The sequence below is a fragment of the Limanda limanda genome, chromosome 7, assembly GCF_963576545.1.
Source record: "Limanda limanda chromosome 7, fLimLim1.1, whole genome shotgun sequence".
Taxonomy (NCBI): domain Eukaryota; kingdom Metazoa; phylum Chordata; class Actinopteri; order Pleuronectiformes; family Pleuronectidae; genus Limanda; species Limanda limanda.
This window is the reverse complement of record NC_083642.1, coordinates 16,266,755-16,288,493: the sequence shown is the minus strand read 5'-3', so window position 1 is coordinate 16,288,493 and position 21,739 is coordinate 16,266,755. Positions and strand designations below refer to the sequence as shown.

Sequence of the window (21,739 nt, the reverse complement as noted above, 5' to 3'; positions counted from 1 at the left end):
ATAGAGCTTGGCTGGACAGGAAGAAATAGTTGAAAATTAATTCAAGCTTCTCTTCTCTGGAGTTTGTTTTATGTTAATAACAGGGTGTTTCTCATTTTAGAGGTAAAATCTCAATGGTCAGTCTTTTTGAATGTCAATGTATTATATACATTGAATGAACCATTAGTCTCTTATGTTTAAATTTCTTGAAATAGTCATACAATTTGTTGTTACAGACGACCAGCATGACTGTTGACACCATGGAGGAGGATGACTCTGATCCTGTCAACTCAGAGAGTCTGATAGATGGTGCCTTTGCGCCAAAGACCACACCTGAAGAGGTAAGTTCACGTCCATCACTATTTTTTCATTATTTTGTCACTCTATGTTCAGAGTTCGTGTAGAAACTGTGTGTGAACAATTAGGTAAAACTGGTCCCCACAATGAACTATAATGTTGTGTGTAAAATGTCCCCACAAAGCCTGTGTTAAGTTGTGTGAACGAGAAAGAGCTTCACTGGTCAGAAGTATTGTAAATTGGTATACAATGACATTTCAAGTCATACATCTTGAAGGTTAGTGTTAGAGCTATATTCATGCTAGATTTCAAACCTCACAGTATTTTCTTTCTTGTTAAATTATCACTCTACATTTTGGAGTCACGAGGTCCCCACAAGACACCTTCTGACAGTGTGCAAGTACAAACTGTGTGTGAACAATTAGGTAAAACTGGTCCCCACAATGAACTATAATGTTGTGTGTAAAATGTCCCCACAAAGCCTGTGTTAAGTTGTGTGAACGAGAAAGAGCTTCACTGGTCAGAAGTATTGTAAATTGGTATACAATGACATTTCAAGTCATACATCTTGAAGGTTAGTGTTAGAGCTATATTCATGCTAGATTTCAAACCTCACAGTATTTTCTTTCTTGTTAATTTATCACTCTACATTTTGGAGTCACGAGGTCCCCACAAGACACCTTCTGATAGTGTGTAACCACAAAACACCTTCTGAGAGTGTGCAAGTAAAAACTGTTTTTGAAAAGTTAGACAAAACTGGTCCCCACAATGAACTTTAATGTTGTGTGTAAAATGTCCCCACAAAGCCTGTGTTAAGTTGTGTGAACGAGAAAGAGCTTCACTGGTCAGAAGTAATGTAAATTGGTATACAATGACATTTCAAGTCATACATCTTGAAGGTTGGTGTTAGAGCTATATTCATGCTAGATTTCAAACCTCACAGTATTTTCTTTCTTGTTAAATTATCACTCTACATTTTGGAGTCACGAGGTCCCCACAAGACACCTTCTGATAGTGTGTAACCACAAAACACCTTCTGAGAGTGTGCAAGTAAAAACTGTTTTTGAAAAGTTAGATAAAACTGGTCCCCACAATGAACTATAATGTTGTGTGTAAAATGTCCCCACAAAGCCTGTGTTAAGTTGTGTGAACGAGAAAGAGCTTCACTGCTCAGAAGTAATGTAATTTGGTATACAATGACATTTCAAGTCATACATCTTGAAGGTTAGTGTTAGAGCTATATTCATGCTAGATTTCAAACCTCACAGTATTTTCTTTCTTGATAAATTATCACTCTACATTTTGGAGTCACGAGGTCCCCACAAGACACCTTCTGACAGTGTGTAACCACAAAACACCTTCTGAGAGTGTGCAAGTAAAAACTGTTTTTCAAAAGTTAGATAAAACTGGTCCCCACAATGAACTATAATGTTGTGTGTAAAATGTCCCCACAAAGCCTGTTTTATTTAAATTGTGTGAACGAGATAGAGCTTGGCTGGGCAGGAAGAAATAGTTGAAAATTAATTCAAGCTTCTTTTCTCTGGAGTTTGTTTTATGTTAATAACAGGGTGTTTCTCATTTTAGAGGTAAAATCTCAATGGTCAGTCTTTTTGAATGTCAATGTATTATATACATTGAATGAACCATTAGTCTCTTATGTTTAAATTTCTTGAAATAGTCATACAATTTGTTGTTACAGACGACCAGCATCACTGTTGACACCATGGAGGAGGATGACTCTGATCCTGTCCACTCAGAGAGTCTGATAGATGGTGCCTTTGCGCCAAAGACCACACCTGAAGAGGTAAGTTCATGTCCATCACTATTTTTTCATTATTTTGTCACTCTATGTTCAGAGTTCGTGTAGAAACTGTGTGTGAACAATTAGGTAAAACTGGTCCCCACAATGAACTATAATGTTGTGTGTAAAATGTCCCCACAAAGCCTGTGTTAAGTTGTGTGAACGAGAAAGAGCTTCACTGGTCAGAAGTATTGTAAATTGGTATACAATGACATTTCAAGTCAAACATATTGAAGGTTAGTGTTAGAGCTATATTCATGCTAGATTTCAAACCTCACAGTATTTTCTTTCTTGTTAAATTATCACTCTACATTTTGGAGTCACGAGGTCCCCACAAGACACCTTCTGACAGTGTGTAACCACAAAACACCTTCTGAGAGTGTGCAAGTACAAACTGTTTTTGAAAAGTAAGATAAAACTGGTCCCCACAAGGATCTTTAGTGTTGTGTGTAAAATGTCCCCACAAAGCCTGTGTTAAGTTGTGTGAACGAGAAAGAGCTTCACTGGTCAGAAGTATTGTAAATTGGTATACAATGACATTTCAAGTCATACATCTTGAAGGTTAGTGTTAGAGCTATATTCATGCTAGATTTCAAACCTCACAGTATTTTCTTTCTTGATAAATGATCACTCTACATTTTGGAGTCACGAGGTCCCCACAAAACACCTTCTGACAGTTTGCAATTACAAACTGTTTTTGAAAAGTAAGATTAAACTGGTCCCCACAATGAACTATAATGTTGTGTGTAAAATGTCCCCACAAAGCCTGTGTTAAGTTGTGTGAACGAGAAAGAGCTTCACTGGTCAGAAGTATTGTAAATTGGTATACAATGACATTTCAAGTCATACATATTGAAGGTTAGTGTTAGAGCTATATTCATGCTAGATTTCAAACCTCACAGTATTTTCTTTCTTGATAAATGATCACTCTACATTTTGGAGTCACGAGGTCCCCACAAAACACCTTCTGACAGTTTGCAATTACAAACTGTTTTTGAAAAGTAAGATTAAACTGGTCCCCACAATGAACTATAATGTTGTGTGTAAAATGTCCCCACAAAGCCTGTGTTAAGTTGTGTGAACGAGAAAGAGCTTCACTGGTCAGAAGTAATGTAAATTGGTATACAATGACATTTCAAGTCATACATCTTGAAGGTTAGTGTTAGAGCTATATTCATGCTAGATTTCAAACCTCACAGTATTTTCTTTCTTGATAAATTATCACTCTACATTTTGGAGTCACGAGGTCCCCACAAGACACCTTCTGACAGTGTGTAACCACAAAACACCTTCTGAGAGTGTGCAAGTAAAAACTGTTTTTGAAAAGTTAGACAAAACTGGTCCCCACAATGAACTTTAATGTTGTGTGTAAAATGTCCCCACAAAGCCTGTGTTAAGTTGTGTGAACGAGAAAGAGCTTCACTGGTCAGAAGTAATGTAAATTGGTATACAATGACATTTCAAGTCATACATCTTGAAGGTTCGTGTTAGAGCTATATTCATGCTAGATTTCAAACCTCACAGTATTTTCTTTCTTGTTAAATTATCACTCTACATTTTGGAGTCACGAGGTCCCCACAACACACCTTCTGACAGTGTGCAACCACAAAACACCTTCTGAGAGTGTGCAAGTAAAAACTGTTTTTCAAAAGTTAGATAAAACTGGTCCCCACAATGAACTATAATGTTGTGTGTAAAATGTCCCCACAAAGCCTGTTTTATTTAAATTGTGTGAACGAGATAGAGCTTGGCTGGGCAGGAAGAAATAGTTGAAAATTAATTCAAGCTTCTTTTCTCTGGAGTTTGTTTTATGTTAATAACAGGGTGTTTCTCATTTTAGAGGTAAAATCTCAATGGTCAGTCTTTTTGAATGTCAATGTATTATATACATTGAATGAACCATTAGTCTCTTATATTTAAATTTCTTGAAATAGTCATACAATTTGTTGTTACAGACGACCAGCATCACTGTTGACACCATGGAGGAGGATGACTCTGATCCTGTCCACTCAGAGAGTCTGATAGATGGTGCCTTTGCGCCAAAGACCACACCTGAAGAGGTAAGTTCATGTCCATCACTATTTTTTCATTATTTTGTCACTCTATGTTCAGAGTTCGTGTAGAAACTGTGTGTGAACAATTAGGTAAAACTGGTCCCCACAATGAACTATAATGTTGTGTGTAAAATGTCCCCACAAAGCCTGTGTTAAGTTGTGTGAACGAGAAAGAGCTTCACTGGTCAGAAGTATTGTAAATTGGTATACAATGACATTTCAAGTCATACATATTGAAGGTTAGTGTTAGAGCTATATTCATGCTAGATTTCAAACCTCACAGTATTTTCTTTCTTGTTAAATTATCACTCTACATTTTGGAGTCACGAGGTCCCCACAAGACACCTTCTGACAGTGTGTAACCACAAAACACCTTCTGAGAGTGTGCAAGTACAAACTGTTTTTGAAAAGTAAGATAAAACTGGTCCCCACAAGGAACTTTAGTGTTGTGTGTAAAATGTCCCCACAAAGCCTGTGTTAAGTTGTGTGAACGAGAAAGAGCTTCACTGGTCAGAAGTATTGTAAATTGGTATACAATGACATTTCAAGTCATACATCTTGAAGGTTAGTGTTAGAGCTATATTCATGCTAGATTTCAAACCTCACAGTATTTTCTTTCTTGATAAATTATCACTCTACATTTTGGAGTCACGAGGTCCCCACAAGACACCTTCTGACAGTGTGCAAGTTGTAACTGTTGAAAAGTTAGATAAAACTGGTCCCCACAATGAACTATAATGTTGTGTGTAAAATGTCCCCACAAAGCCTGTGTTAAGTTGTGTGAACGAGAAAGAGCTTCACTGGTCAGAAGTAATGTAAATTGGTATACAATGACATTTCAAGTCATACATCTTGAAGGTTAGTGTTAGAGCTATATTCATGCTAGATTTCAAACCTCACAGTATTTTCTTTCTTGATAAATTATCACTCTACATTTTGGAGTCACGAGGTCCCCACAAAACACCTTCTGACAGTTTGCAATTACAAACTGTTTTTGAAAAGTAAGATTAAACTGGTCCCCACAATGAACTATAATGTTGTGTGTAAAATGTCCCCACAAAGCCTGTGTTAAGTTGTGTGAACGAGAAAGAGCTTCACTGGTCAGAAGTAATGTAAATTGGTATACAATGACATTTCAAGTCATACATCTTGAAGGTTAGTGTTAGAGCTATATTCATGCTAGATTTCAAACCTCACAGTATTTTCTTTCTTGATAAATTATCACTCTACATTTTGGAGTCACGAGGTCCCCACAAGACACCTTCTGACAGTGTGCAAGTTGTAACTGTTGAAAAGTTAGATAAAACTGGTCCCCACAATGAACTATAATGTTGTGTGTAAAATGTCCCCACAAAGCCTGTGTTAAGTTGTGTGAACGAGAAAGAGCTTCACTGGTCAGAAGTAATGTAAATTGGTATACAATGACATTTGAAGTCATACATCTTGAAGGTTAGTGTTAGAGGTATATTCATGGTAGATTTCAAACTTCACAGTTGTTTCTTTCTTGATAAATTATCACTCTACAGTTTGGAGTCACGAGGTCCCCACAAAACACCTTCTGACAGTGTGCAAGTTGTAACTTTTGAAAAGTTAGATAAAACTGGTCCCCACAATGAACTATAATGTTGTGTGTAAAATGTATGAAATGTATTTTTTGTAGATTGTGAATTCAGACTTAGTTTAGCAGAGCAGACACAACTTTGGTCTCAAATATTCTTATATGTACTTTACTATATTATTTATTGTGCATGTGCCTTTATTTACAGATTACAGAGTTCGAAAATGAAACTGAGACTTTTGTACCAAAACTAAGACGGACTAAAAGTATTCTGGTAAGTACTTACTGTGAGTTGACATCATTCACAAATAACTTCCAATAATTCAGTGGATTATAATTTAACAATATATATAATGTAGTCTGTAAAAAATAATCACTTTAAGTTGAACATCAATTTTTTCAAGTTGATGCAAGTTGATATAATCTTATTTTTTTCAGAACAGTCAAAATACCCTGTTTATTATTAATATAAACTGCTAAAATAAACAAATTATGAAACAAAACTTGCAAAACAGCCAAATGAGATGATGGTTTAATTGATACATCAACACTGTTAACAATTTTAATTTGGTTCTGTTAGGTTACTGACTAATTTCTAATCTAACCATTACAGCTCTACATATTTATAATGTTTTCATTAATTTTTTTAGATGAAAGACACAGATCTGGAAGATTCTGAGCTATTTGATTCGTCATCAGAGAGTGCAGATGACTACGTACCAGGTACCAAAAGTGACAGTGATCCGGATAGCTCAATAGGCCCCCCTGTCTGCGATTCTACAACACCAGACAACATGATTTTGGACAGTCACAACATTACACCTGAATCCCCCAGAGCAGTAGAAGAACCCTGTTCAAGTCAGACCATAAACGACAGCGTCGTTGTCAGTTCATTTAAAAAAAAAGGTGGGAAGGGTGTGTATGACAAAAAACATTATTGCTTGTATTGCAGTAAGCCTATTTCAAAAATTGCAAGGCATCTAGAGCGTGCACATGAAGATAAATCAGATGTGGCTAAAGCTCTAAGCTTTCCAAAAGGTTCCAAAGAGAAAAAAAGACACCTGGATTATATTGGCAACAGAGGAAACTTTGCTCACAATGCAGCAGTTATGGAGTACGGAAAGGGTAAACTCGTGCCACGACCGCCTAAAGGGTTGGATGAAATTGGAATAGATCCAAATGGTATGTTATTTTATTTCACTTTTTTGTTTGTTTTTGTTCATCATTTATTCATTTCGCATGGTTACACTGATGTTTGTGTGATATAATTGAAGACCACTAAGTGCTTTACAGTACAGCTTTGTCATTCACCCATTGACACACACATTTATCTCGAAATCAATCGAAAATAAAAATTAACAAACATTATTTATTCATCTTTTTAATAATATGTAGTTTAAAAAGTGTATTCAACACTTGAATGGTTGAATACACTTTTATTAATTAAACTGAATTTTCAATTTTGTATTATCATTATTCTGTAGTACATATATGTCTTTAAAGTGAAATTCTTTTTTTGTTTTTTCATAGAACCACATACAGAGGAGACATTTCCTCATACCGAAAGGGATGAAATGCTGCCACAACCACCCAAGAGACAAAATCCACACTCATCAAGTGATGAGGTACCTTCAGAATCCTGCAGAATGAGGCCTTCCTCAATAGGTGACCTCATGACACTTCTCTTTTATCTTTTGTATGTCAGTATTGATTATGTATGCTTCTTTCTTTATATTAATTGTTAGTGTTTTAATTATAGAAATGTCCAAATATTTTAAAATGTGTCATAGCAGCCATATGGGAACAGAAAAAGAAACAGCACACCTTCAAATCCCCGACCATGTTAAAGCTGTTTATAATTTTGTCATTTAAAAATTGTCCCTGGAAAATGTTGTTAAAGTTTTACTTCTTTTTTTTTTCTTTTATAGCACCACCAGCAGAGGAGTCACTTCCTCCCACTGAGAGGAATGAAATGCAGCCACAACCACCCAATAAACCAAAACCAGTCAGTACGATGAGGCCTTCCTCAAAAGGTAAACGTTTGACATGTAGTACCTCTTGTCTTTTTAATGTCAGTATTTATTATGTTTGCTTCTTTCATGGATATTAGAAATATATAGAAATTGCCAAATTTGTTAGATAGCAGTCATAAAAAAAAGACCAGATCAGAGTCTGTTTTCGGTGTTGCCCATTTAAGATGTTGCCACCAATACTTTGCCGCATAACTGTTGCTGCACCCATTTAATTTAGTTTTATCTGTATATTCAGGCCTGCAATAGTCTGATAAAGGGTTTTTAGGCTGATTCTATAGTCTATTAGGTGCTTAAAGTAGGACTCATAACAGTAACAGTTTTAATAGTATAAACATACAAACAACAACTAGCCCCTATACCAACCACCTGTCCTGGGTACTCACAAATCCATATTTAGTTAGATTAATGAGTGAATGGGTACATTGTGTTTATTTATCCAACAGATCCAACATTTTATAAATACATTATTGTCTTCATGACAATTTTGAGAAATTGATGTCAGTAAATGTGAGTCCATGTCAGTGACCAGAATTAACAGTTTATTTTTTAATATAACACAGCATGTACAGCTTATAAGAAAATGGAATCAAAATCCTCTTTCCCACTGACCATTTCAGGCAGAATGCACAAATCAGTGCTTTCTTGGCAATGTAATTGTATAAATTAGTTTTCTTATACTTTAGAAGCTAGTTTATACTGTACAGAACTTGTAACTTTGGATTATAACTCTTACACACTTTGTCATTACAAATTTGTTTTTCTGACCACTTAAAGGTACAACTGCCCAAAAGAAGAAAACACCCTGGAAGCAGACAGAGGTGGAGGCAGTGGAAAGCCACATGAATCGATTCATCACATCTTGTATTGTTCCAGCAAAGTTTGACTGTGAGAAGTGTATAAGAGCTGAACCAGAAGCTCTTAATGACCGGAGCTGGCAGAATGTGAAATTCTACATATATAACCGCATTACAGCCAACAAGAGGAAATTTAGTTAATAATAGGAAGATTACCACCTATCTGGTATGGCAGATACTAACTTGGTCTACTGAAAATGTTTATTTACTATGACTAAGGCATTTAAAAAAAATGTATTTTATTGTTCTGTTCTGAAGTGCCAATAATAGCCAACATTTTTGTTATTTTAAATTCTAAAATATATATATATATATTTTTTTTTTACTAAAAGAGTTATGTTAAAAGGAAGGATCGGTAAAACTTGAGATTTTATTTGTTTACAAAAAATCCTGTCTTTCCCTACAACTCAGATAACTTGAATTTTGTCTTTCATTCGACCAAATATTTTGAAAGTGATTGAATAGCAGTAAGCTGTTGCTCTGCAGTTGGCTGTAATTAAAAATATCTTACAAATTTGACTGAATAAGATTTATTCTTTGTACGGATGTAGATAGATGTCACTGTTTGATATGTTAATATTCACTTCAACCGCATAACACTAATAGTCCTATCAAATTCTGCTTCATTGTAAGCCAGAGTTCATTAACAGCAAGATGTTCTGTGCAAAGTGATGCTTTGCATCCCTATCACCATTTAAAGGCCTCATGTTATATCGCTACATTATCTATCAACAACTGAGCCAAGATTGATTTTTCTTCTTTGGTTTAGACTAAACAAACTGCTCTAACAAATGTAATAATGGAAGGACTTACAGTATCAGTAGTAATATATATATATGTAATAATGCGTTATTGAAGCAAGGTCCCCATCAGTCTTATGACAAGTTGTGTGAGTCATGCAAATGATATGTAAATAAGGTCCCCATCAGCCATACCTACCCGTTTTTTCTTCGGTCCCCATTTTGCACAGTCAAAATACTACTTCATAAATTTAGATATTTTAAGTTGTGTATGTACTAACAGAATTTTTTTTAGTGCCCCTGATTTTTTTCATACCTCAAATACCTCTAGAAAGGGTGGTCCCCACAGATGATGACAACAAGTTCGAGGCCCGCAGACCATGGAAACCAGTATGTGTGTGTGTGTGTGTGTGTGTGTGTGTGTGTGTGTTTGTGTGTGTGTGTCAGAAATCCCCCTGTCTAAAACTATTTTGTTGCAGCTGCTGAAACACAAGGGGAGAGTTCCTGTAAATTAGAGTCCTAACTGAACATTGGACACTGACGACACATATAAGGGTTATTTTGGGAGGTCCCGTGTTTACAGCTCGGACCCATCCTGCTTATCCCTCCATTGTGCCATCCCATTTTCTCCCTGCCATCATTCCTGGAGTTGCGCCTAAATCCCTTCGCTTAAGCCGGGTTTTCCTCGGCGTGAGAATGCAGACGAGCACCGGGCTGATGCAGCCTGGCCGGGCTCGTGATGGATTTGCTGGAGTGGCAGGTACACAAAAGTCGACATCTTTCCGCCGAAGCGCACCATCCACCATAAAAGTTAAGTATCTTTTCAGGAAGAGGTATTCAACCAGTATCATTGGCTTAGCCAGCAGTACATTTGTGGCGTATTTGTCACACTGACTGTCTGTACTTTGACCAATCACGGGTTGGAGTTCCCCGGCTCTTTGGGATGATGATAAAGACACGTTGTTGTGTACAGCTTCTAGTTTCAAATCAGACTAAATTGCACGAGACAAAACAGAAGAACGCCCCCTCCATCCCACCCCTCCCGACACTTTCATCTGGATCTCTTCCCCCACCTCCTCCCTTTCTTTTCTCTCTCCTTTCATCATATGAAGAGGGAGGGAAAGCCCTCCTGGCCATTTCCACAACCCCGCCGCCCCTCCACCTCAACCTCCAATTTCAGGCCCTCCTCCCCCTTCCCAACTCTTCTTTTGCCCATCAGGTCCAGAGAGAGCCTCTCAAACAACACCTTGCACCTACACAGTCACACACACACACACACACACACGCACACAGAGTTCCTCCTCAAAACCGCCTCTTTCCACGCACACACACACACACACACACACACACACACACACACACACACACACACACACACACACACACACACACACACACACACACACACACACACACACACACACACACACACACACACACACACACACACACACACTTTCATTTTCTGTGCCCTGCACTTCAAACACATGAAAGGATGCTCTGCGGGGACCGAGGCTAAAGGGAGAGTTGGAGGTGGGGGTGAGGAGAGGAGGGGGAGGAGGAGGGGGTGGTGGGGGTATAAAAGCAGCTCTCGAGAGGTAGATGTATAGGGGAGAAGGTGGTACTGGGGGGGGGGGGGGCTCAGTAGTGAGGGAGAAGGGGGTCACTGGGGCCCCATCGCAGTCTAGGTCAATGTCAAGGGGCTTCGGCTGAAGTGAGGCTCTCCAGAGACAAGACAGCTGTCCCTGTGTGCCACTCCTTACACTGTTAATGTCTCAAAGTGTCAGTGTCTTCATAAGCTTCGGCCACTCATTTGAGAGAGGGAGGATTTGCAGGAAGCGTCAGAGAAAGTGCCGTGTGCTGTGGGCACAGTGGGGAGATGGAGAACTTTGCCAGGTGTGGAGGAACAGGAACATTAGCAGCATTCGAAGGCTCGGCTGTCCGGGAGCCGGTGGTAAAGCCGGTGATGCTCATCATCCGCTTAGAGGATTGGACACGCACAAACACGACAGTGGACGCAAACACACACGTCGCTCGGGGGGAAATTTCACCGTGAAGTTGTGATTTAAAGGATAGTTGTATTGGATAGGGTGACTTAAGCGTTAATGAAATGGTATATTTGTATATTTATTTTCTTGATTCCTCGCTCCAGGAGAAGTTATATTTTCCTCCTTCGTTTCCTTTGACCATTTCTCCACTCAGATTTGTTTTTACTCGTATTCCTGGTGTGTCTCTACTCGTGTCTCTTCTTCTCCTGCACAGCAATCCTTCATTTAAACACAGTTTAGAAGAAGAATGCATGAGCGCGGAATAAAAGGAAAGTGTGGAAACGATCAAACGATTTGGAATGTGGAAGTGAAGAGAGGGAGCGAGTCTGTGTCTGTGTTGTGCCAGAGCGTCTGCTTCATACCAAGCAAGGCTTCTGGGAAAGGAAGCCAGTGATCAGCCTGCACCCTGGGCCATAAAACCCCCACAATGCACTACGGCTTGCCTCTAACTCCTCTAAGACGCGGGGAAAAGGCAATTAAAGCATTTATAGGCTTCGCCCCCCTAGATTTGCAGCCAGCAATTAAAAATCATTACTAATCAAATAAAAATAAAAGTAGCTCAAACTACAATTCAGCCAAGGCATCGATTGGATTTATGCTACTGTGAAAGAGCTCATAAAGACGAGGAGGACTTTATGTTACATTCTTTAAGAAAATGTGTGAAATGAGTTAAAATTTTACGGCAGGCAGAGTGAAATGAACGTAAAAACCAACGTATAAAACCCAAACAAGGCAACTTTTCTCAGTTGTTTTTTTTACCATATCAAACCACAGATCTCTCAAACTAAAGCCAGTCAATTCTATGCATCTGTAGAAACCGTGAGGAATTGAGACACACTGGTGGTTTGCAGAGCGTTGGGAGATTTAGAGCCCTGGCAGGCAGCCAATGAGAGCTTCCGGATCAATTGTGGCGTTGATGCATGCGAATGCCTCGTGGGTGTGAACAACGGAGGGAGCCGCGGTGGTCAGAAATCACACAGAGTGACACTTTGACACCGGGTGGGCAAGCGCCGCAAATAGAAATGTCAGCCGTCTCACTGGCTGGGGTTTTTCCAATGGCAGCAGTGTGGCTCACCTTCACATGGGACCCTGAGCACAGCACCGCGGCACTCTGGGGTTACAAAGCAGCACGGCATCTGGGTGACTTTGTGACAGGTGATAGAAGAAGACGTGTGTGTGGATTTCTTTTTTTTTTTCTTTTTTTAGAAGCTAGTGAAGTGCTCCCAAAGAAAACTCTTAGTTTGAAGTAACTCTCAAGTTACTTTAACACAAAGGAAAAGAAATGATGGAAAAGTACCTCTATGTTCTTATCATGAACCAATTCTTACTGGTAGAGTAGAAAAAATGAATTTAAAAATCAACCACAGCTCAGTGCGTGGTTGATTTTTTTTAATTCAGTTTTTCCTACTCTACCAGTAAGAATTGGTTCATGCTCGGTAACAGAGCCCACGTGGAATCATTTTATTCCATTAGTTTGGTTTCACATTGAAATTAAGGGAGCAGACTGAAGACTTTCGTATGACATTAGTACATCTTGAATTTGATTGGTTTGTGGATGGCCGTGTGTTGGCTTGTTGTCGTCTTTTGTATTCATAAACCTTTTTGAATAAAGTGCGTAAAAAAATGTAGCCTTTCCTTTTGAATGGAAAAAATAAATGGTTCTCTTCCTTTATTTCATTGCCACTGTAATATATTTTTGGTACTACCAGGAAAATGAACTTCCTCGCCGTTCATGTATTATATCATCGGAATATATATATATATTTTTTTTTTTTATTGTTGGAGGTAACGACTACTACCATTCCTTCTTCTTCTGCTGTTTATCGCTGCGTCAACTTCCTGCAATTGGTCCCAGGGGCCGAACTATCCAACAATATATTTTCACACTGCAAACGAGCCGACTCATGGTTCAGTTGGATCTGGACCTTCTCTGGTTGAACAAAATTGAGGTCCTGACCATGGTCTGATGCACCTTTCACACCTGTTATTTCACTTCAGACTAAACTAAAATGTCTGACAGTCCCGACCAAAAAACGTAGGTGTGAAAGTGCCCTGAGTGCACAGTCACGTGACAAACACACACACACAGACACACACACAGTACAGAGTTTGTGAACTGACCGTGGCCAGGCAGACCCATGCTGCTCGCCAGCTGGTAGAGGCGTTGCTGCTGCTCCTCGTAGGACCCTTGTTCGCTGAGCGCTGACATCATACGTCTGTAGTGCTCCTCAGGGCTCATGTGGCCGTGACTGCCGCCCGCCTCCACTACCGGACTCCGGGAGTTTTCTGCGGAGAGGAAGGAGACACTTGTATTATGACCTTACTTGATTGCCAGGATCCAGCCCATCAGGAGATACATTCTAACGTGAAACCCAAGGCTCGGAAACTCTGCTAGGCTATTAACTCGCTTTTAATCTAATGCCGCACGCTGACCCATCTTTTCAGCATTAAGAGTAAATAATTATTTTGTGTATTCATCCACGTCCACATTCATCTTCGAGTCAGTCGTTATTGTCAGGAGTTGGCCTCAAGCACATACTCAAATTAACTCTGCAGCTTGAAACCAATTGTGTCTCAAAGTAACAGCCAGAGGTCACACATTTTTTTTAAATTAGAAGTTAAAAACACAAAACCCCATGTCAGTACATCAGTAAACTGAGCACAGGGCAGTGCTGTGCAGGAACTAAAACTAGTGACGGTTCATTAAGTGCTCTACAGGAACCAGGGTTTTATCTCATCTTAGTTTATGATTTGTTTTCTCATAAGAAATGAGTTTTGTTTGGATAAAAAACATATATGTCCCACTCCTAAAAACGTCCCAGAATACCATGGGGACACAGAGCCACTGAACCCATTGACATATAGCCTGCCTGGAATATCAGCCAGAAGACATGCGTACATAGCTCATTTATTAAGAAGTCACCACTGATGGACTGGAAGCCTCTTCGGATGAAGTTATACACATACAGGCATACATTGTTAATGGACTGGGCCTGACCTGAGCATGAACTTTCTGTGACAGAAAGTGCAGCAGTATCCATGCTAACAGCTGCATGGGCTGAATGCTTATAAGAAGTCCGATACTGTATTTGACTATGTAAACAAACGAAAAAACAAAGAACAAGAACAGCTCAACTCATATCCCTGTGCTAGCGTAGCGTTGTGTAGTGTTTAAGGTGTTGTGAAGATGATGTGGTGTATGATATCTATCTAGCTGTCAGTCACCACACTTAATCTCTTTCTCTCTCTCTGACCTCCCTTCTCTCCCCCTCTCTCTGTCAATAGTAACATGATCTAAGGTAAGGGTGGAGGGGGATATGGGGAGGTGGTTAGGGAGTTGGAAGAGGGAGAGAGAGAGAGGATGAGGAGGATGAGGAGGAGGAGGAGGAGGGAGACGCAGAGGAAAGCAGGGGTTATTTTTACCACCCTCCTTCTTATTGAAACCTGAGCCTGGCCCCGGGCAGGCGAGCAGGAGTGGCGCTGAGGAGCGGAGGTGGGGGAGGAAGCCAGCACGCAAGCATCTCTGTCTCCACCGCCAAGCTCCGGCTAATCCACCCAAGGTCCTTGAGTGTATGTGTTTGTGTGTGTGTGTTTCAGTGTGTGTGTTTCAGTGTGTGTGTGTGTGTGTGCGTGTTCGGCACAGCGTCTAAAGTTTTTGCGCTCTCTGAACACAGCAGGGGGGGCTGCCGACTTTGCAAATGAAAGAAAAGTAGGCGTCATATACGCAGCGGCATCCAATCTCTCCGGCTCCATCCAAACGCTAACCTCGCTCATTCTCTCTCAATCTGTTTCTCCACCTGCGTTGACTTCAGCCGAGAGTGTGTGTGTGTGTCGCCACACTCGGAGGCAAACAAAAAAAGTAAAGCGCATAGATAACACTAATAGGAGGAGCTCAAGGTTAAGGCACAGGATCAGCAGTGTTTTTTAAAATGACTTAAATACACTTTTCTGGACAGCAGTCAGAACAAACAGAACACACAAATGCAAATGTGCAGCAAAATAAAAAAACATATAAGACATATACTGAGGATGTTTGCTTTAAAAGGCAACATGCATGCAACACAAAGTCAGAATAAAAACACACAAGCCCCATTTCCCTTAAAAGGAATCCAAGCCCGAGTACAGAACAGACACAAACACAGATAAACAAAAATACACATATACACACACACACATATACACACACACTTACACAAAAAAATCCATGCATCTTTCAGAAGCTGGCTTGTGTCTAAGTACGACTATAATGGTCGAGAATGAGTGCTTCTCCACACAGTGAGAGAGGGAAGAGGCTGCAGGCAGGGAGAGGCTGCCATCGGTCAAAGGTCACCCAGAGGGCAAAGGTCAACACAGGGTTCCTGTTGAGCTCTACACAGCTCAATCTGACCTCCACATGCACTCATGTAAATAACCTCACCTATAAACATGTCAAAAGTTTTTACTGGTATTTCAAATAATGAGAGTTATTTATGCTATGTATCTGTGTGCCGCTGATGTTGTTTGGCCTACACAAGGCCCTGGAGTGTGTGTGTGTGTGTGTGTGTGTGTGTGTGTGTGTGTGTGTGTGTGTGTGAGTTTGTGTGTGTGTGTGTGTGTGTGTGTGTAGTGATGAGGCTGAATGTGCGGTGAGTCGCCCTTGGTTTTGCCTGCTGTATAATGCATCAGTCAGGAAGTCTTCCTCAGCAGCCCAGGGGGACAGGCCTGGTGGCCGTGCCGGCTCCACACCGGGGGCCCGGTTTCACACCACATGGGGGAGATATAAATAATAGAGGAAGGCGACCGGATTCCGGAGCTAGAGAGGGTTTATCGTCCTGGTGTGCCTTGGCAAGGTCCGTCATAGAGACTAATTAAAAAGCAACAGTTACGTTTTTTATTTAGGAATCAACTGACTGATACTATCTGGCCTAGATGGCCTATTACCTGAGATATTATATAATTTAAACTGCTATTGATATTACCGCATGTGTTGTGTTCGGAGGAAAGCAGCATGACAGGCTCCGTTATATGTAACAGTTCCCTCATTAAGAGGTCTAAAAACGTATATAATATTTTGACTTGTGTACTAACATTGTCCAAACTGTTTTAAATGTTCAAACCCAGATAAATCCTAAAATTTGACTCTACGTGACATTTTATTTATTTTGTTGCAATAAGTTAGCCAGTCTGTAGCTGTTTTTCCTCCCACTGTTTGTATTGGTCTCTCATAATGAAACACGGTTTTTCATTGCCATTTGCTGCGTAACGTGAACACAACTTCAATACGATACATCAACATTATTTGTGCCTGAGCCGCTTCATGTCAATTTTTATCAGCAATGGTGATGAGGACGACATCTCCCATGATCCTTTGCTGCCTCACGTCAACAAACCGTCTTTAGTTAACGGCCAAAGTAAAAAAATTGCACATTTGAAGACTGAGTTGAGGTCGAGAATAGTTCCACTCTAACATGTGTGTGTGTGAAAATCCAACTGTTACTGTGAGAGGCAGAGGAATGGGTTAACATGGAGAAAAGTGAGCATGTGTGTGAGGCAGTGTGTGTGTGCGTGTGTGTGTGTGTGTGTGTGTGTGTGTGTGTGTGTGTGTGTGTGTGTGTGTGTGTGTGTGTATGTATGTGTGTGTATGTATGTGTGTGTATATTCCCATCATCACACTGACCCTAACACACTGACCACCAGCAGCTAAATCAATACCGCTGTATTTCTCCCTCTTCTCTACTCGGCAGCGTCCATCCTTTCACTTTCACCATAACACTCGTTCACCAGTCAGCGAACGCATGTCCAAGCACATCTGTGACCCCACAACACACAACAGACACGCACACACTGCACAGGTCTTACCTTTGGGAGATACGCTACGTGACTTCTTGCTGTCAGATGGACACTCGCTGCTGCTGTTGGGAGAGAAGCTTCTCCTCTTGCCTAGAAGGGCATCTGTACACATAAAGAGAGAGAGAGAGAGGGAGAGAGAGAGAGAGAGAGGAAGTTAGTAAGAGAAGACCAAAGTAAACGCTTGATGGTGCCGCTCTGCTCTGTGTCTACCTGCGTACATGGCGGCTGCTTTGATAATGCAGGAAGCTGGAAGAGAGAGAGAGCGAGAGAGTGAAAAGGAGTCAAATGAGAGGGGAGAAAAAGAGTGACAGGTGGAGAGAAAGAGAGAAACGGAGGGAGTGAAGCGAGCCACGGGCGTCTGGAGACGTGCCTGTTCTGTCAGAGATGAGAGGGGGGCCTGCACTGCCGTGGATGACAGATCTGCCCGGCACATTCATGTGTGTGTGTGTGTGTGTGTGTGTGTGTGTGTGTGTGTGTGTGTGTGTGTGTGTGTGTGTGTGTGTGTGTGTGTGTGTGTGTGTGTGTGTGTGTGTGTGTGTGTGTGTGTGTGTGTGTGTGTGTGTGTGTGTGTGTGTGTGTGCGTGTGTGTGTGTATATGTGTATATGTGTGTGTGTGTGTGTGTGTGTGTGTGTGTGTGTATGTGTGTGTGTATGTGTGTTTGTCTGCTTGAGGGAGGGCGGGGGACACTGTCTCTCTGTGTCTCCTCCAATGTCTCTTTCCAACCGTCTGTCCTCAAGTGTTATCACTCTTCTCTCTCTCTCTCTCTCTCTCTCTCTCTCCCTCACTCTCTCTCTCTCTCTCTCATTTTCTCTTTTTCCAGATGTTGGCACAGAAGCCTCTGACATAACTAAAGCACATGAGAGCCTCTCAGCTGCTTGAGAAATTCCTCTCGGCCTGAATTATGTCTATATCATGTTTTTATTTTTTGTTTTTCTCCCTCCGTGTCACTCACCCCCCCACCCTGTTGCCCTCGTAAACATGCTTCCTCCCTCCTCTAGGTGTGCTTCCATCAGGAGTTCTCTCTCTCTTCCCTCCCATTAACACCCTCGCTGCCTCCTCCACCTCCTCCCTCGCCACCAAAGAGGAGCATCTAGCGTACAATTACCGCCTCCTCCTCCTCCTCCTCCTCCTCCTCCTCCTCCTCCTCCTCCTCCTCCTCCTCCTCCTCCTCCTCCTCCTCCTCCTCCTCCTCCTCCCACTCTTCCTTCCCGACCCGTCGCCTCACATCCACCCCCCTCCAACACGCCTCAAATCAATACGGGCCTAATCAGAGAGGGAGGGGATCCGGAGCACACTGCACGCAGCGCCGGCAGAAAGGAAAAATCAGTGTGTCATTGCTCTCTCTCTCCCTCGCTGTCTTTTTTTCTTTCTTTCTTTCTCTATTTCTATCTCCGGCACCTCTGTTTTTTCTCTCCAACTCTGTCTCTTCCTCCACACAGACAGCCAAGCCACAGCAGCAACTGCTTCCTCTCTCTTTTCTCACTCTATCTCACGTCCCTGTGCATATTTTTAGGGATGTGTGTGTGTTTTACTTTTTACTTTCCCCCCCGAAGGAGAACGATTCCTCTCTCTGCAAGTGTCTTTTTCAACAAAGCAAGTTTTCATCATTTGCACAGCATGCGTAAATAGTGCAGAGAAACAATGAACAGGGGGTTTAAAAAATTTGCAACACTCGAGCAAACAGCATTTGACGATTGCTGCCATTCGTCTGTCCTCCTGATATTGTTACCGTAGCGACAGGAGGGAGAGGAGGACGTACAGCGGAGTTTGACCTTTAACCCTTTAACCCGTCACTTACATCCTCTGTTCTCTCTAACAAGACACGGACAGACGTGGAGGGGAGAGAGATCCAGACAGGACTCTGAGGATTTTTGTTGTGCGGCCGAGTGAGCCTCATGTTGATGAGAGGGTGAGTGAGCAAATGAGAAATGGAGAGACAGGGAGAGGGAGGAGGTTCACTAATGATTCAGTGTTTGATGTTGCTTCTCAGGACCTGAGGATATACACTCCCTATACCACCCTAAAGAGACAGTGGGACCAAAGGGGGGGGGGGGGGGGTGTTAATTGACAAGTGCACACACACACACACATACACGCTCACACACTGAACAGCTTAAAAATGTCTACTTCTTCAGTCGTCTCCTTTTTGATCTCTCATTCTGTGATTCTTCCATTTTAAGATCATCTTCAGTCCCTTTCTTTAACTGGTCGATACAAAAAAACAAAAAAAAAGCAAAAGCTCTGCATCTGTGGTGGAATATTAACCCTGAGAGCCCCAATCAGTTTTGCCCCTTCTTCTACCAATCATCCACACCCTAGAGCCTATCATGATCAAACACACACGCACACACACACATACACAAACACGCACACACGCACACTCCAGTCTTCTCTCGAGCCGACCTCACTCAAGACACTCTGTCTCCTGAGCGAGGGCCCGAGGGCCAGAGATTTGAGGGCGGAAAGCTTTTAAAGCCAATTAAATGGGGCTTCTTAGAGCTCCGGCGCTCTCTTTTAAAGCCGAACCCTGAGCGTCTGCTAGCGTCGACTCTATGCTAACCCTTTTTCTTCCCACTATCACCGCTGGCATTCAACTTTCTTACCCTGGGCCTATATTCCACATAACCTGCTTGGTAATATTGCTGAAGAATTAGTAGTTATGGATTCAGAAGTTTTTATTGTAGCTCCAAGGTTGAGGTTTTAACTGTCAAAGTGGCACTGTGATTTATCGTGCATTCATGTGGTGCCGACAAGGAAAACTCACTGTAGCATCTCAAGTCAGAACAATTCAGAAAGTCGGCGTGAACGTTTGCGATTTGCAAACTGCATGTGCATCTCTCATAAACACAGAATACCACTTTACATAGCAGAGAAAGGTGTCAAGGTGTAGTGTAAAAGCTCCAAACGTTTTAAATATGAAGCATTTTCAAGCTCCATGTTTCTTCCACACTCTCACTCCAAAGCACATGAACTCACTGAAGTCCGACTGACGACTCAGGAATTGGGAGCTTCCGAGGAGCACATGGATTCACCAATAGCATGAGCTTCTATGACATGGCATATTTTTTTCCATTTGTGGTGAACATAAGAGTGCAGGGTAACTTTTTATAAGTTGTCCTGAACACAACAGCTCCAAGCCTCTGACTCAGTCTTCCCTTGCTAAATATTCGACTCTTTATCAGCTGTTCCTCCCACCGAAAAGTAAAGAGGGATGAGCACAGAGGGACAGAAAGAGGGAACAGCGGGACTTAAACCTTCTCCTCTTTCATGTGACACCACCGGGGTGAACCATCCGCAGGGGAGCATTCCTCTTTTCCTCCCTTGCTCTCGGATTTCCTCTCCTCCCTCAAACTTTAGTCCTCCTCCTCCTCCTCCTCCTCCTCCTCTCTCCATCCCATGGAGCGTGGTGACAGCTCAGACAGGCAGACTCCTTAATTCCTCTCTTACTCCGTTAATCTGTCATCTTTATCAGGCTGGGGGGAGGAGGGGAGGGTGTGCGAAGAAGGGAGGGGGTGGGGGGTGGGGGGTGACAGGCGGGGATGTGGGGGTGAGCCGCCAGCCGCAGCCCCCCGATCAATCTCCACATTACAGCTGACAGAATGGTGCTAATAACTTATTGATCACCCCTCCGTGCGCCGGGGCCTCCGCCGGCCCTGAAAGCCCCTTCATTGATTGGCTTACGGGCCGATGCAGCTGGGAGAGGGAGGTGGGGAGGAGGGGAGGAAGGGGGGTGGGTGGGTGAGGGAGGGGGGAGGGAGCGATGGGGAGAGAGGCGCTTCTGCTCACGCTGATGGGAGGATGCACCACTGCCAACACGTGCAAGCGTGCACACGCAGTGGTTATTATTTATTGTTTGACTTCTGTGACTTTAAATGAATACATAAATATAAAGTTATGTCTCTCAACAGAATAACCCCGAGAAGCCATTTTGTTATGGCAGTACAATAGACACCCCTGTTGACCAGTGGGATGTTTTAAAACATTAAACAAGTTAAACTTATGTTTGAAGATAATATATGATATCATAAGAAATCCTGCTGTGTTGTTTAAAATTGTCTTTCTATGATAATCATGTAATCAGGGATTGGTAATACTTTAAAAACTCATCCTCACTCAAAGTCAGTTTGAAAAAAGAAAAGGCTGCACATTCACACACAAGCAAACAAACATCTTAAACCAAGCATTTAAATGAAACGTAAAGGTGCACACACACACACACACACACACCGCTGCTACAGCCCTCAACCACACTCGCACCGCCAGGCTGTAACTGCCTCTGGGAGTCTGAGTGCAAGGAGCAGAGGAGAGAGAGAGAGAGAGAGAGAGGGTGGCGGTCCAAAAACACCTTATCTGCCTGTTTGAGTCTCCGGTCTGACCGCAGAGCCACAGTTTACAGTCTCCACAGGCAGCCAGACTCTCAGCGCCGGCGCCCCTGCTCTCCCACTCCCTCCCTCCCTCTCTCCCTCCCTCCCTCCCCTCCGCCTCTCATGGAGCCTCTGAATAGCCAGCAGCTGGAGAGTGAGAGAGCGAACGAGGGAGGAAGGG

At 42.0% G+C, this 21,739-nt stretch overlaps 1 protein-coding gene and 1 long non-coding RNA gene across 3 annotated transcripts in view; one reads left to right on the top strand and one right to left on the bottom strand.

Annotated features, from left to right (window-relative positions):
* samd11 (sterile alpha motif domain containing 11) overlaps positions 1 to 21,739 on the bottom strand; it is a 67,717-nt gene that overhangs the window by 18,659 nt on the left and 27,319 nt on the right. For both annotated transcript variants that reach the window (XM_061075273.1, XM_061075274.1), the window contains exons 5-6: positions 17,203 to 17,295; positions 13,486 to 13,650 (exon numbers count right to left, since the gene is read on the bottom strand). In XM_061075273.1, the coding sequence (XP_060931256.1) occupies positions 13,486 to 13,650; positions 17,203 to 17,295 (258 nt within the window). The remainder of the gene's footprint in view (positions 1 to 13,485; positions 13,651 to 17,202; positions 17,296 to 21,739) is intronic.
* On the top strand, positions 6,880 to 8,845 carry LOC133005561 (uncharacterized). The gene is made up of 3 exons (XR_009678376.1): positions 6,880 to 7,354; positions 7,618 to 7,722; positions 8,497 to 8,845. It is a non-coding gene; the product is annotated as an uncharacterized LOC133005561 (long non-coding RNA).